Source organism: Syngnathus typhle, linkage group LG6 (assembly GCF_033458585.1).
Source record: "Syngnathus typhle isolate RoL2023-S1 ecotype Sweden linkage group LG6, RoL_Styp_1.0, whole genome shotgun sequence".
NCBI lineage: Eukaryota > Metazoa > Chordata > Actinopteri > Syngnathiformes > Syngnathidae > Syngnathus > Syngnathus typhle.
In genome coordinates, this window is record NC_083743.1 from 2,260,367 (window position 1) to 2,275,567 (window position 15,201).

Consider the following 15,201-nt stretch of genomic DNA (forward strand, 5'->3'; position numbering starts at 1 on the left):
CCTGAAATTGAGATTCCGCCGCCGTTCTCTTGAGCTAAACTGCTCGCATAATGTAGCTTTAAATGACGCTCGCTGGCTCCCTGAGAGGCAAAGCTCCGCAAATCGGCCTGCGACGACATTCACGCCTCATCTGCGGAAACTGCGGGCGGCACATTATCCCGAGACGTGCTTTGCCTAATGGCGGACGGCTCCCCGCGATAAAAGCGCCACTCGTAACAAAGCATCAAATGATGTGGAAATAAAGAACACGCAAGCATCCGCGCGGGGACCATTCTTCCGTCCGCTGGGTGAGGTCATCCCATGGGCTTTTTGCAAATCAGGCCGCCGCGAGATGCAGGCGGGCGGATGGCGGCGAGCCGAACCCAGCCGAGCGAGCGGGGCCCGACTTGGCCTTGGTATTCCACAGTCATTGGTCCTCAGCCGCCCGCGCGTCTTGAAATAGTCCGCCCAGGCACGAGGCGTCCGATGTTTGATTTATTCCATATTGTCTTTTTAGGATCTAATTAAAAGCAAGCTCCCTCCCCCATGCGGAAAGCGCGCGCAGCCGTGGAGAGCCTCGGCACCACAAAGGCGGGCGGGCGGGCCGGCGAATGTTGTCTTGGGAAGCAAGTCATTTGAGGCAAACGGCAGGCCGGGCGGGCCTGAGCGCCGCCGCTCGTCCTACCTGTGGCATAAATAATGTGCCGTCTGTTTGGATTGGAGAACTCCATCGGCGCACAATTCACCAGAGACTTCATTAAAGTTGCAATATCAGAAAGCCGCAGACTGATAACTCCTCCGTTGGAATGACAAGCGTAGCATATCACAGCATCTGTTGGATTGACATTCGTTCCCGTTGAAAGCGAAACAACAGAGCGCTGCTTTTTGTTTTTTTCATTCCATTTCACGCCGAAGCGGGCTTCTTCTTTTTTTTTTCATAGCGTTTCCAAGCACTTCAATCGCATCTGTTTTCTTGACAATCTGCTCACGTTATTAACATGGCTGGTCACAAACAGGACGCAATGTGGCCGTCTTTACGATTCCCTCTTCTTCTTTTTTTAAAAGATGAAACTGGCACTGCCACCAAAATAACAATCGTCTAAATGGAATGCTCCAAGCATAAGAGGCTTTTAATGAGACATTTTTGTTGTTAACAGCACGGTGGTCAAGTTTGGACTTCCTGCGGAGGTCGCTTCAGTTTTCGAGTTCCAAGCCAGAGTAAGCGCTTCAAGTTTGGGTTTCAAGGGTAGCTTAGAGTTTAAAAAACAGTGTTGGAGTTTCAAATGAGTGTTTCAAACCAGGATTAAGGCTTCAAACCTCTGCTGGAGGGTGAAGCACTAAAACAAAGTGCTGTGTGAAAAGGCCTGTACTACGCCCCTTGGTGGCCGAGGCACAATGGAAAGAGCACAATACCAGAGGGTTGATACGTATTTCATTCTTTGCATTCTATTATCTATCTTTAAAGTACACGATTGTACCTGCCACTTGTCATCTTTTTTTTGCGGGCCTGCAATATTGGCATTTGCGTTCATTTCAATGGGGAAAGATCATTTGTTATAGTATAATGTCGCAACTCGTACGTATCAAGTGGTGGAAACGGCAGCAGCACGGCGGCTCGAATAGCTCGAAAAGTTCCAGAGCGGCAGGCAGGCAGGCGAGCCGGTGCTCGGCCAGATAGCGAACCTCGGGGATTACTGTGGCCAGACAACTGATTAGATCGTCGCCAGAAGAGAGAAAATGTTTAATCCCGCCATATTTAGTATTCACGGCACGAGAGTTCACCTTGAAGGGTCATTTGGAGAGAGTGAAGGAAGATCCGGAATCCCAAAGATGTGTCAGGGGCCCTGTTTCCAGACAGCGCCGGCAAAGAACGATGGATTTTTTCAGTTTCTTTAATCACGACTTGACTTGGGAGGAATTCGTTTCACGTTTCCACTGTGTGATTCTTTGTCTGCTTTCAAAAAGGCCACATGGTTCAAATTAGGCTTTGAGGACAGGCGTTGGCTTTTGAGTCTTGCAACCAGGGTTTGTAATTGGGGGGTGGAGCCAACATTAGGCTTTGGCAATACAATTTGGAGAAAAGATTGTGGCTTTCAAGTCAGGGTCAGTTCGTTTTCAATAAAGGTCACAAGTCAGGGTCTTGGTTAAAGAGGAAAATTAGGGTTGCTTGGGCTTTGAAATGAAGCTTTGCTTCCTGACATGTCCTAAATTCCGATGTCCAAGTTTGCAAACTCTTCCTTTTGCCAAGAGTTTGCCAATGCTATTTACATTAGTTGAGCTTAGTGCTGACTAAGAGCCCTTGTCATGAAATCCCCGTGTTGAAATAGTGCAAGCATATTAATTCAATTATATGCCTCAGCGCTCCAATGCACCTACAGAAGTGTTCTATTGTCTGCTGAAAACAAAGAAAAATAGCAGAAAATCGTGTATGAATGAAGTTTAGTGTTGGAAAGGGGGTGGGGTGGGGGTCTTAGCTGGAGAGCAAAGGAAGACGGACGGACGGACGGACGGACGCGTTCCTTCCCTCCCTCCCGCCCGCAGTCATTTGCCAAGCTATTTGCTTGCATTAAGCAGAGAGATCCTATTATCGATGCATCTTCAAAGACGGCCCAAATGACTGTAATGGGGAAATTAGGGGGGCAAACCACACAAAAAGAACAATGGCAAGTTTTTAAAAAGGAAAATAGCGGAGAGCATTATCAAACTGTGTTTTGGCCTCCGCGTTATTTGGATGGTTCTACAGCTTACATGATAACATTCATACTAGGCTTGGAATCCGAACCCTGACTTGAAACCCTCATTTAATGCCTTATAATGGGCTTGAAAGCCTCATTTTACATTTCACCGTGGCTTTAAAACCCAATTGAAATCAAAAGAACCGCGTCTCACTTTAGTCACAAATGTAGAAACTCTGGCCCTGAACGCAAAGCTGCTTGGGAGTGGCAGATCTCAGACTTCGAGTTGAGTCACAAGAAGGAAAAAAGCATTCTGTTGATGGGTGCCCCGTGAAGGTGTTGTGGAGCGCCATCGAGCTGGCCTTTTTCATAAGCTGCACAACAAGGAAGGGACAGTAGTCCAAAAACGCTGCTCGCTTGTTCAACACTGCCCTCTGCTGGCGAAAAGACAACGCGCGACGTTCTTCCAGAGGCATTGATTTGGGAATTCAATAAACATCTCGAATGCCTAACAAATCCTAAAGCAGGTTTATGCTCTAATTTAAAGCCCGTAAGTTTGGCTTCAAATCGTGACTCAGACAACCTTGGTTCAAAAATCAAACCTTGTCTTGGAAACTGAATTGAACATTGGCTCGAAAGCCTCATTTGGAAAGCAACGCCATTATTTTGTCAGCATCTTTGAGCAAAATGTGCCATTTGGTGGCCCTTTTCCTCCCGGATCCACCATCTTATCTCGCTCGCTGGTGACTACGAAAAAAAAAGACCCACGTTGAATAATCACAAGTTTTAATTGGAGTTTGCTCACTGATTGCTCTACCTTAGTGTTCATTAAAAGAAAATGAGATTTTCTTATCTATAATTCTTCAGATCCAATCTTTACAGTCACCATTTACCAATCGAGCTGCTTCCGCGGGCCGTGCGCTGCTATTAAATGTGCAAACAGCAAATCTCTGGTCAAGTTTGGTGACTTAATTGCAAAGCCTGTTCTGGGATTTAGAATTGTGCTAACTGGGCCCAGGCGGTCCAGTTTGTCCGCTTTGTCCACGTGACGAAGCTGCGCAATCAATGCTCGGCACCCGAGCCCGGCGCTTCACGGGGGGGACTACCTCCTCCCCTCGACGCCAAAGTACATCTGAAAGACTTCGCAGCAGCCTTTCTCCCGCAAGAACTGATAGAGCAGACCCAGGTCCATGTGGTTCCCTCGGCTCCCGCGCGGGTCGAAGGCCGCCTCCTCGAACCCGGAGAACTTGCGCAGGGAGTCGATGCTTTGGACGCCGGGCGCCTCCTGCAGACGGACGTCCTCGCGGTGTCGAATGGTGATCCGTTTCCACGTCAGGTTCTTAACTCTGCACAGTGCCGACAACATTTAGTCGGAAACTCGAACCATAGTGGCAAAGTCGGACCCCTAGTCCTAATTTCTTGGAAAACCCGAAAAGCATCAATCAAAGCAAAGCCAAATGTTAACCAAAGTTACCTGGACCAGAACTCCTCGCAAGCCGCCTGTGGACCTTCCACACACACAATCCCAGGTTTGCCGGGCATGCTGAAACCTGATAGTCCGAGCTCTTTGGCCCACTCCACGATGTTCTTCCTCTTGGTGCTGTTGTAGATGTGGTGGCTGTAGATCCACAGCCGACTGAAGGCCTCCACGTCCTTTTCGGGAGGAGGAGGAGGTGGCGCCGCCACGGCCGCTAAGCTTTTGTCAACGAAAGCACGCAAGTTGTCCCTGAGCCATTCCAACGCCGACAGCACGCACGCTTCTCCCAGGCAGGTGTCCGCCAGGTGCGTATTGAGTCCTGCATGGACCTGGGCCTGCTGGGCACGACTCAGCTTGCAACAACTAAGGCAAAAGAAATAAAAAACACTCAACTTGGTTGTCATGGATGCATCATAGGTAACGGAAGTGTGTCCAATCAATTGGCTGAGCTCTTCTCTTCTCTTACCGAACCGTTAACTCCGGGACCACACTCGGATACTCTGGTGGATACGTGCAGGAGAGAATAAAGGCCACCTATAAATATGACAATACGAAATGCCATTGATACCTGAAATAATGAATCGATTGCAATATTGCTCTTTATTTACCCCCTCCGCGTCTCTCGTTTTGTCATCATCCAGCTTCTGCTTGATGACGAACTGGGGTCTGGAAGAGGGAGATGGTGCCGGTTGTGGTGGGCTCTCGCTGGAAGCCGACGGCGAACGCTCGGCGCCGACGTAGTCCCGGAGCTCAGCGAGGGCCAGCTGGTCCACAATCTCCAGTTCTTCCCGAGTGGGGAACATGCTTGTCAGCAGCTCGAGTTCTGCCAGCTGAGCCTCTGCCCACTCCCTGAACCACATGCTAAAATGTGTGTTTTGAATTTCATTTAAAATTCGGTTTCCCTAACTTTATTGCAAAAGGTCCACGTTCAAACTCCGCACAAGCGCGATTCCACCCGGAAGATTTAAGTTGGCGCACCAGTGTGTACTGGCGTACCTACCCGAACATTTTTGGCGTGGCACTCGAAATACGTACCGGGAAAAGGTATTTTTAATGTATCATTTTTTTATGTACACGAAGCTTGCTTTATGAGAGTTTCCCCATGACGACAAATACGGGGCAAGTGTGTGCTAAACGTGTGAAAACAAGCACGAGCGAGCACAATTGTCTTATTTGTTTGTTTAGCCTGCAAGGCTCGCACCGGAAGTGCAACAAATCCACTGGCCGCGTGAAGAAAATGTCCCATTTTGGTTCCGCTTCTATATCCCAGCCCATTGACATGATTCGCTTCACTTTCGACGACCAAATCAGCGCCTATTTGTACGCAGATTGTGTCCAAATGTGTCCTCGAAGAGTACTTGTATGGGGCACCTGCTGAGGTGTTTGGATCCTATTTGGCGTCTAGTGGAAAAAGTCAACGAAAGTGCAAGCGTGACGTGGTTCGACTCCGTGTGCGTGTCAAGTCATTCCTCAAGCAGGGAGCTGAATTACGTTATGGCCTTACGTGCTCGAATCCGACTTTGATCATCACGTAAGTGGCTTGTTTTTAAGCAGCATTACAACACAAACGCGTCATGTGTGCTTTCCATGTGTGATAGCGCAAAATAGGGGGAACATGGGGAAGAAAAAAGCGAAGGACAGACGCTCCAACGAGGAGGATGAGTTTGAAATGACAGGTAGGCACGCTTTTCCATCTCCACACAAATGATGGTGACTCGTTGGATACATTTCTACAAATGGAGTTGATCCTCACAGGTCCAGTTTGCAGGCACATTAGGAAAGGCACAGACAAAACGGTTCTCAAGAAGGTCTCTGGTGTTTTGGATTGGACAAGTTGCCAGGACTGTCAAAATGAGGAGCCGAAAAAAGGGATCCGAATCAAAGAGCCTCCTTCGGTGGACTCCGAGGAGGAAAAGGACTCTGTGGATGTGTGGATGTGCATGAAATGTGGCCACAGAGTGAGTTGGTGTGACCGACCTGTTGAGTTCGTTTGACGTCCAGAACTCTTTGATAGAAGCTCTTCTTTTAAGGGATGTGGCCGAAGCTCCAAGAACAAGCATGCCATCAAGCACTACGAAACGCCAAGGTCTGACACGCATTGCCTGGTGATCAGCTTGGACAGCTGGAGTGTCTGGTGAGTGGACCCATTGACATCTCACAGAGGCGGCGCATTCACATTTGGGACTTGCTCGAAAATGGACATTTGGACTTGCACGTGTGTCAAACGTTGCTCTCGCTCAGGTGCTACGCGTGTGACGATGAGGTGCGCTACTCTGGGAGCAGTCAGCTGGCTCAGCTGGTGAACAACATTCAAAAGATGACTCAGCTGGAGCATGCACAGAAAGCACGGAAAAGTAAAAAAAAAAAAGAGTCGCTTTTGATGATGTCGCAATCGTGACATTGGTTTCTCCTCTTCGAAGACAACGTGGTTGAGGTGCGGCCCAAAAGCGTTACGTTCAAAACCGAAGAAGATGAAGACAAGGAGAACATCAGGGCCCGCAGTTGCGAGGGAAAGGTCACCAAGAAAGTAGCTGTGTGCAAGTTGCCAGACTCCACCATGGAAAAAAACGGCGGAGTTCCCGTCCGCGGGCTAAGCAACTTGGGAAATACTTGCTTCTTCAACGCCGTCATCCAGGTGAGCTTTTCAAAGCCCTTTCAAATGGGACCCGTGTCTTCACCAGGTGTCGTCAAATGTTTTCTTGCAGAACCTCTCTCAGACGCAGATGCTAAGACAGACGCTTAACAAGGTGATGGAAGACAAGAGCGGACTCCGGGTCAAAGCAGATTCCTCCTCCAAACTGGTGCGTGACTTCTTAGCCTCAAGGACATTTCTGCGTCCAAAAATGAACATCACTTCAAGTTGACCCATTGTCCTTTTTGTGAGCACAGGGGGCCCTTGTGGCGGAACTGGATCCGCCCGGATCGCTAACCGTGGCGATGAATCAGCTCCTCAACGAAATCCAAGACTCCAAGAAGGGGGTGGTGACGCCTCAGGAGCTGTTTGCGCAAGTTTGTAAAAAGTGAGTGCCGGCCGCCACAAAGGTCACAACCCGCAAATTTGTTGTGGCGTGACGCCATTGTCTCTCGTGCGTGCGTGCGTGAGCAGGGCGGCCAGGTTCAAAGGATTTCAGCAGCAGGACAGCCAGGAGCTGCTGCGCTACCTGCTCGACGGGATGAGGGCAGAGGAGAGCAAAGTAAGCAATGGCTTGAAAAGTGCCTCACTATTGCAAAGGGGGGGGGGGGGGGGGGGGGGATATATATAACTAATTATGATTCGCTTCTTTCAGAGAGTCAGCTCCGCCATCACCGAGGCACTCAAACGTTCGGGAAAAGTCACAGATGGAGACGAGCTCAAATCCGTCGTTAAAGGTAAGCGCGAGTCGTCGCCTCGATGTCGTTTCATTTTGCCGAGCGTCACGGTCGTCGTCTATCTGCAGAGTATGAGAAAAACGGGCTGCCCAAGAATTTTGTGGACCAGGTGTTTGGCGGCGAGACGACCAGCACCATCATGTGTCAAAAGTGTCAAACGGTTCGTGCTGCAGCGCGCCGCGCAAAATAACACCGGCAGCCAACGCTCGGCCGGCCGGCCGGCCACCCGCCTCTTCCTCTGACTCTCGCTAGGTGTCGGTGGTCACCGAGATGTTTTTGGACCTTTCGCTTCCGGTTTCTGATCAGGTAAACATTCTCGCGTGGGCTTTGCTTTTCCATTGACAGAATTCCCTTCCAATCATCCAACGCAACGGCAGGGAGTCGAAAGCGCTCGTTTTTCTCGACCTATGGCCCATTTTTAATCACGCCTTCAAAAAATACAAATGAAAATGACCTCCTCGTCTTTTTCCTGCTTTTCTGCCGGTCCAGGCGTACAGGAAGAGGAGCCAGAAAACAACGGCGCGCAAAAGCAGCGGCACCGGCGAGGAAAGTCAGAGCGAAGATTTGGTCTGCGCAGGCAGCAAGTACCAGCAGAAGAAAGCCAAGAAGCAGGCCAAGAAACAAGCCAAGGCAATTCTCCATTCACCATCCAAAAGCTTTTCCGAGCCCCGTACGTAACACGTCTTTGTTTCCTCTGCGTGCAGCAAGAAAAGCGGCAGCAGAAGCTGGGCAGCCGACTCAGTTTCAACAGTTTGGCATCTCTGGACGAAGCAACAGACGACGACGACGATTGCGCGCAGCAAACAAAGCTGCCCGGACACAAGGCCAACGCCCTCGACCCGACCCGGCCCGTCAAGAAGGAAAACAAAGGCGACCCCGTCAACAACTCCCAGTCCAAAGCGGCTCGCGTAGGCACCGGTGACGCTGCCGTGGACGCCGCCGACGACGACCCCCTGCCGGACATGATGAGGACGATCGACCTGAACGACGCCTTCGTCGAGCCGGAGAGCGAGGACGACGCCTTGCTGGAAAAGGCCAAGGAATACACGGTGGTCAACCAGGACCCGGAACTGGCCTTCCAGACTTTGGCCCACAGGCCTTCGCCCGACAAGCAAGAGTGCTCGGTGGAGTCGTGTCTCTTCCACTTCACGGAGGAGGAGACCCTCAGCGAGAACAACAGTCTGCTCTGCATCAGCTGCACAAAACGGCAGGCCGGCAAGAACAAAAGTGCAGGTAGGCAAAAATTCGGAGTTTACGTCCACCCGGAACGCTTGGAGGCCATCGTCCGACTTGCCGCTTTTCTGGGATGCGGCGAGTCAGTATTTTCCCAAACAACATTTTTTCTGGCTAGGAGCCAAGAAGAAGGTCTACACGGAGGCTTCGAAGCAAATGCTCATTTCCTCTCCGCCACCGGTCCTCACTCTTCACCTGAAGAGATTTCAGCAGGTGATTGGTGCGGCAGGAGGAACAAGCATTCATTCCCATTTGCACATTGCACCGTCTGACTACATTTGCTTTTCTTCAGAACGGTTACAGTATTTGTAAAGTCAACCGACACGTGCCCTTCCCTCTGATCCTGGATCTCGCCCCTTTTTGTGCCCTCAAGAGTAAGGTAAAGATGATTTTGCACTCGGAAACTCGATGCCTGTGAACTCCATGACGACGCCTTTGGTTTGTCCACGCAGAATGTGGCGGAAGGCGAACGACAGATTCCGTACAGCCTGTACGGCATCGTGGAGCACAGCGGAACCATGAGGTCCGGTCACTACACGGCCTTTGTGAAAGTTCGAGCGCAGAACTCCAATCCGTCCTCCGGCAAACTCGAGGGTAAAAAAACGGACTCAATAGGACCCATCCACTATCTTTGCTGATGATGTCATAAAACACGGTCTGATTTGTTTGAATCTCAAACCCATTAGGAGATCCACCGCTCGGATCGTGGTTCCACATCAGCGACACCAGCGTGCAGCCAGTGAGCGAGAGCAGAGTGCTGAGTAGTCAAGCCTACCTCCTGTTCTATGAGAGGGTCCACTAAAAAGCATCCAATGTGTACACCTTCTGCTGTGCCACTCACATGGTGACTTCTCAGAGGGCTGACATTTTACAGCTGTTCATTTTCTCAGACTCATGGGAACATGTCAAGGTGTGCAAACAGTTGTTGAGGGGGAAAAAAAAATGTACACAAACTCATCATTTCATACAGGGGACGACGGGGTGGAATTTTAAGCAAATACATGTTTATTTTGTATGAATATGCAATAAAAACACAATTGCTGTGAAATTGGGTGCTTTCTTCCCCCCGCGCATGCGCACAAAGCTTTTCCCATCCTGTGCTTTTGCTGACTGGTCCCGGATGGGCACGTTCGTCTCGACCCAGAGCACCCAAATGGTACCGCTAACGAGTTGACACGCCAGGTCGGTGCTCATTCGACGCTTGAATCGATTATTTCTTGTCTTCTCTATATCAATCTCAAAATATTGTCGCTTTAAATTCGAGCGCAAACGGCCTCGCCTTCGGTGCGAGCGATCTTTTCCTTACTTCTAAACGTTGCCAAACTTAATACGATGACTGTAATATGATGAACATTTGTCATCAAGCGTGCAGTAAAACCAAAGAGTTTGTCGCCACTGAGCTTTTGTTTCTCCCCCGTGCGTTTGGCCAAGTTGGCCAAACATGAGTCAGCATTTTCAACTTCCCTCGACGAGTTGAAAAGTGCTAAAAAGGCAGCTAACCGCTTAGTCGACAAGCGAATGCTCAACTTTGTCCATATTAAATTGGACGGAAATGCGTATGAGGCTGAGAAGTGTTCCTAATATTAGGATCCTCGCGTTTGACATCACTGCAAAAAGAGTTGAGCTTTAACGCATAAGCGTCTTACTCAATCATGTTTTGGTCGTCGTCGTCGATCGAAACAAAACAAAACAGCGTTGCCTTTAAATGAACTCATTTTGTTGTTATGCAACTGCATTTCCCCGAACTGGTGAATAGCAGAAAACGAAGATGCATGGCATGCCACTTTTCTTGCCAGAAAATATGAATAATAATGGTTTAATTAATGGCAGTGAAATGACTCAAGTGTTGACTGTGACTCCGGAACGCTCTCAGTTACAATGAATAATAAAGAATGACACATTGGGTATTTCAAACAACCGCATAGCTTTGCCTTAAAAAGTCAGTTTAGCTTAATGCTAACAAACAATGAAAAACACCATTGATGGGCTTTCGTATATCGTCAGTGTTGTGGTGGATGGAGTTAGTGCTTCAAGTACTTATGAGTAAGTTATTAATAAGTATGATTTGAACACAAACGATGGAGCAACACATGTGGACAGATCATATAATACAGAGATGAAAAATGTAGAGCAACAAAATGACAGAAGTAGACTAAGCTGCCATTTCTATCAAGTATAATTTCCTATCGAGTGCTATTTTCCACGGAGGCAATTCAATTCCTATTTCATGACATCAGGTATCATTGAATGAAGATTCTGGAAGAGCTGCAATTAAAGACCTTCCTCTTGGCTCCTCAGGCCCAGTGAACCATGCTGCTCCAAGCCCAGCGCGTGTCCGTCTTCACCTTCCAGTCGGCCGTGCACAGCGCTCACGTACTGCAGTGCCTGGACGAGCAGCGGCGGCGGGACCTTCTGTGCGACGTGACCGTGGTGGTGGAGGGCCGCAGCTTCCGGGCCCACGCCGCCGTCCTGGCCTCGTGCAGCGAGTACTTCCACGGCTGCGTCGCTGTCGCCGACTCCAAACGCAACACCGTCGTCGCCCTGCCGGATGAGGTCAGTTCGGGAACTCGCTCCGTCCGATTTTTATTCGGCTGGCGGGCGTGTGTGTGTGCCTGCGCCCGACGGACGTCAATGATACCCAACGGGTGGTCTTCCTCTTTTGCCCCAGGTGACAGTGCGGGGCTTTGAACCTTTGCTCCAGTTCGCCTACACCTCCAAGTTGCTCTTCACTAAAGAAAACATCCACGAGATCCAAAGCTGCGCCAAATTCCTGGGCTTTCGCAACCTGGAGTCGGCATGCTTCGATTTCCTCATCCCCAAGTTTTGCGAGCCGGAAGCGCAGGATGTCAAGCGGAGGCGCTGCTGTCAAGGCGGAGAGGCAAAGCCGCCGCCGCGCAGCTGCCACTTGGGCTCGGAACCCCTGCCGCCGTTCCCGTCGGGCGCTCCGACCCGCGACTTGTGTTTGGAAACCTGCGGGCGGCAGATGTCTTCGGTATCCCCGGATTTGTCGGCCGACGTCGCGTGTCCGATGCTGTCGCTGGCCGATCCGGCCAAAGCGGGGCACGCCTCGCAGCTGTGCGCCGGCGGGGACATTTTGGCCTCCCGTGACGTTTGCGCTCAAAGCCAGTCGGGTCCGCCGGAGTTGCCGTGCGAGCTGGCGGCGGCGGTGCCCGTGGATCCGCTCGACGGGATGCAGCCCGGGCAGGGACTCGACGAGGACTGCGGCCTCGTTTCTTGTCTTGATGAGGGATTCTCTGAGAGAAGCAAGGATGAGCGGGAAGTGGCCGAGCATCTGGCCAAGGGGTTTTGGTCCGACCTGTACCCGCCGGCTCAGACTGCGCCCCCCTCGGACAGGAGCGATCTGGAGAAATCCCCTTCGGACTTCCATTGGCTCAAACAGCTGGACCTGACCTCCAATCCGGCCGACTGTCCTTTCCTCAGGGAGCTCGGATCGGCCGACGAGTCGAACCCGTGCGCCGACGCTCCGTCCCAGTCGGAGAAGAGCCCCTGCGTATCCTCGCTCAACTCCGGGGATGACTCCGACGTGGACACGGACGGCGACACGGAGGCCAACAACAGGAGAGCGGCCGAGGTGGGCGTCGCGTCGGGACGACTTTGGGGAACCCTACTGACCCGCTGTCGCTCCTCTGCAGATTCAGCTGCCGTTCCCAGTGGAGCACATCTCGGCGCTGAGTCGCAGCGCTTTCCAGCAGCTTCTCAAGCACCATTCCATGACGGCCGAGCAGCTGGACTTTGTTCACGACGTCCGGCGCCGGAGCAAAAATCGCGCGGCGGCCCAACGATGCCGGAAGAGGAAGATGGACAGCATCCACCATCTCGACGGTGACATCAAAACATTAGTAAGTCTCTTGCCCCCCCCTTTTTTTTCTCTCCGTTGGATATCGCCGCTTGATTTCAACTGCATTTGTTTTGCGCAGAAAAGCGAGAAGGAGAAGTTACTTCAGGAGCGTGCAGAACTGGAGCAGAACCTGGAGGAAACACGCCAGAGTCTTTGCAGGCTGTGCAAGAGCGTCAGCGCCGAGCCCGCCTCGGACCAGGAGCGCCTGCGCTTCCTGGCCAAGCTGTCGGCCCCCGACTCGCCGCAGAAAGACGCGTGAAGGTGGATTTAAAGCGGTAAGTTTGGAGCCTCGGGCCTGCCCTGGATGTACTTCACCTTGTGTGCAAGGACCTTTTTATAGTATGCCAAACTGTAGACACGGATGTGGCATTTTGAAATAACCTCAATGTAGATGGGGATTTAACTGTGGCAAGTGCGTTCCTAACCACAGCATAGGCATCCGTCGTTTGATTTCTCAGGGAAGAGACTCACCCTGATCCCTAAACCTGCACTTGAACACGTCCCCCCCCCCCTAACTCGTTTTTATCATCAAGTATTATATGACTGTAATTCTCTGAAGAAATATGCAAAGCGCTAACGGAACTTTTCTACATCACGATACTGTCAGTGCTAACGCGCATCGTCCGTAACGGTATTGTTGATGCTCTGTCATGCAAACGGTGCCTTATGCATTTCATTGGAAAGCACTGTTGCACATGAACCCAGAGCCCATATTGATGACAATTTTCTATTAAATGCTTTCTTTTGCAATCAAAATCCGCTGTGTACTAGCTGTGTGCTAGCTGTGCCACTAGGGGGCGGTAGACGTCAGCAATTGCATTGCTCATGGGTCGCAGATGGGAAAGGGGTGCAAGAATGCTGGCCTCATCATTTTTGCAGGGTGGCAAATCCGTTCTTCCAAACTATGTCTTTGTAAATAGGATACTGCTCTGATATCATGTGGATTTTTTCCTGGTCACTTGAAGGAAGTGAAAACATTGTCACCTTTTTAAAAAAGGCAAACTTCAGAAAGGTCAGAATATAGGTATATGATATGAATTTGCGTTTGCAATTTTGAAAATCATTTCCCCTCCTAAACTCAATTGAATTCTTAGTTATTGTCTTCTTTTTAACACCACCAAATGAACTTGAAAATAAGGATGCAGCCTTGAAAGTGACTCATAGAAATCCAATTCCCTTTAAGATCCTTAAGTTGAAAAGCAAACTAGCAATGGAAAGCGGCAACGCTCCGTAGATGCTCAAATAAAGTCCGTTTCCAAGTGTAACCGACGTGCAAGCCGTTGGCGGGTCGCAAACAAGCCATTGCGCCGCTTCCGTATGTTTTGCAAGGGAGCCTTGCCCATTTTGCACGGCCATTGTTAGGAACATTCTTAGCCTGCTGGGTTCTCATTCCACCCAAGAAGTCGGCGCACAAGGTCCCCCCGACAAGCGAGGTGGCATCTACCAGTCAAAGGGATTACACGCTCGGACATCAGATATGGGCCCCGCCTCCTCCCGACCTGCCTCAAGATGGCGCTTGTCAAACGTGCCTTCGCTGTCACCTCATTGGCCGTCCACCCTTTTGCTGCATCGAAGAAAGAGTGCGCGATGAGAGAGGCTTGATTTGAGGAGGAGGAGGAAGAAGAAGCAGCAGCAGCATCAGCAGCTGCGCGACATGGCAAGGTCAGGGGCTGCTAATCCGCGGCCTCGTTCATGCCAGATTAAAAACCTGCTCCCAGTTCTGATTAAGAATGCAGGGTTAGAAGATTAAAAAGCGGCAAGCAAACAAAATGAAAGCAGTTTAAGACCAATCCTGGAATTTGTCAGAATACCCAAACCTTCAACGGTCTCAAAGGAAGAACTCGAGGTGCCATCTTTCACTCCGGCCCGTCACATTTGCTTTCATTGATCAACCCACTTTTGACATTGTGAGTCTTTGCGTTCGCGCCGCGTCGTGACTTCCTTTTCACAATTACACCAGCGATTATCCCAAGCAAGCCAGGATTAGGAAACAGGGGGATTAGAAATTAATTAAAACATCTGGAGTTTTGTCCACTTGCTAAGTCGCACAACATACGTGCTAATAGAACGCACGAGTAGGTTGCCGGCCAGAACCAGCTGCAAAATTGCCAGTAGATCAGAGCGCCGTCGTGGCAAAAAAGAAAATCACTTTTGTTTTGTGATCTGGAGCAAAATCGGACTCAGGGTCAGAGTGCCACACACGATGCTTGACTGTCATTCCCAACATAAGGTCCTTGACCTTTTTGTGACACAACATTAATCGTATAAGCTGTTAAGCAACTGTATCCTGATGACATGGGCTCCATGAACTTCATTTTCGGGGCTAGTATTCCGCTGAAAGGATTATGGAAAGGAGGGTCGTAACACTGAAATCTGCCCGACGAGTCAAAGACGCCACCGGAGGACGTGTCCACCCTCCAGCTAGCAAAGCCAGCGAGAACGCTGATCCCTCGATACTTGAGACGATCCAACGGTTCATCAGGCAGCAAGCGACCAGATTGATCGGAAAAATGTTTTAGTTGGTCCGTCGGGTGCATCAAGTCCAAGCGCTCATCTCGGGTTCCGATGTAGCCGTAAAAGTAAGCGCCGCTAGTTAGCAGCCGCTAAAG

The 15,201-nt window shown here is 50.4% G+C and overlaps 3 protein-coding genes across 3 annotated transcripts; 2 read left to right on the plus strand and 1 right to left on the minus strand.

The window, feature by feature from the left end:
• Window positions 1–3,423: 3,423 nt before the first annotated feature.
• rwdd2b (RWD domain containing 2B) lies at window positions 3,424–5,177 on the minus strand. Its single transcript, XM_061281598.1, has 4 exons — window positions 4,740–5,177; window positions 4,598–4,665; window positions 4,129–4,494; window positions 3,424–4,000 (listed from the first exon to the last, which is right to left on the minus strand). The coding sequence occupies exons 1-4, from the start codon at window positions 4,989–4,991 to the stop codon at window positions 3,757–3,759; spliced, it is 930 nt and encodes a 309-aa protein (XP_061137582.1). The 5' UTR covers window positions 4,992–5,177; the 3' UTR covers window positions 3,424–3,756.
• A 157-nt stretch (window positions 5,178–5,334) lies between these two features.
• On the plus strand, window positions 5,335–9,781 carry usp16 (ubiquitin specific peptidase 16). Its single transcript, XM_061281594.1, has 18 exons — window positions 5,335–5,662; window positions 5,730–5,807; window positions 5,887–6,089; window positions 6,162–6,265; window positions 6,373–6,485; window positions 6,552–6,766; window positions 6,837–6,932; window positions 7,021–7,151; window positions 7,238–7,325; window positions 7,419–7,500; window positions 7,569–7,660; window positions 7,753–7,806; window positions 7,990–8,130; window positions 8,205–8,733; window positions 8,852–8,946; window positions 9,026–9,112; window positions 9,186–9,327; window positions 9,420–9,781. Exons 2-18 carry the CDS (start codon window positions 5,747–5,749, stop codon window positions 9,533–9,535), a joined length of 2,349 nt encoding a protein of 782 aa, XP_061137578.1. The 5' UTR covers window positions 5,335–5,662; window positions 5,730–5,746; the 3' UTR covers window positions 9,536–9,781.
• Window positions 9,782–9,790: 9 nt separating this feature from the next.
• On the plus strand, window positions 9,791–13,348 carry LOC133155919 (transcription regulator protein BACH1-like). Its single transcript, XM_061281595.1, has 5 exons — window positions 9,791–9,915; window positions 11,032–11,286; window positions 11,402–12,325; window positions 12,387–12,593; window positions 12,672–13,348. The coding sequence occupies exons 2-5, from the start codon at window positions 11,044–11,046 to the stop codon at window positions 12,849–12,851; spliced, it is 1,554 nt and encodes a 517-aa protein (XP_061137579.1). The 5' UTR covers window positions 9,791–9,915; window positions 11,032–11,043; the 3' UTR covers window positions 12,852–13,348.
• Window positions 13,349–15,201: the final 1,853 nt, after the last annotated feature.

Bases quoted from the DNA above. Each gene is read 5' to 3' on its own strand.
- rwdd2b (XM_061281598.1), bottom strand. From the start codon at position 4,991: ATGTGGTTCAGGGAGTGGGCAGAGGCTCAGCTGGCAGAACTCGAGCTG. The intron at 4,666-4,739 runs GTAAATAAAGAG...TCATATTTATAG, and splicing joins AAACGAGAGACGCGGAGGGG to GTGGCCTTTATTCTCTCCTG. The intron at 4,001-4,128 runs GTAACTTTGGTT...GGCACTGTGCAG, and splicing joins TGCGAGGAGTTCTGGTCCAG to AGTTAAGAACCTGACGTGGA.
- usp16 (XM_061281594.1), top strand. From the start codon at position 5,747: ATGGGGAAGAAAAAAGCGAAGGACAGACGCTCCAACGAGGAGGATGAG. The intron at 7,501-7,568 runs GTAAGCGCGAGT...GTCTATCTGCAG, and splicing joins GCTCAAATCCGTCGTTAAAG to AGTATGAGAAAAACGGGCTG. The intron at 8,734-8,851 runs GTAGGCAAAAAT...TTTTCTGGCTAG, and splicing joins CGGCAAGAACAAAAGTGCAG to GAGCCAAGAAGAAGGTCTAC.
- LOC133155919 (XM_061281595.1), top strand. From the start codon at position 11,044: ATGCTGCTCCAAGCCCAGCGCGTGTCCGTCTTCACCTTCCAGTCGGCC. The intron at 11,287-11,401 runs GTCAGTTCGGGA...CTTTTGCCCCAG, and splicing joins TCGTCGCCCTGCCGGATGAG to GTGACAGTGCGGGGCTTTGA. The intron at 12,326-12,386 runs GTGGGCGTCGCG...GCTCCTCTGCAG, and splicing joins ACAACAGGAGAGCGGCCGAG to ATTCAGCTGCCGTTCCCAGT.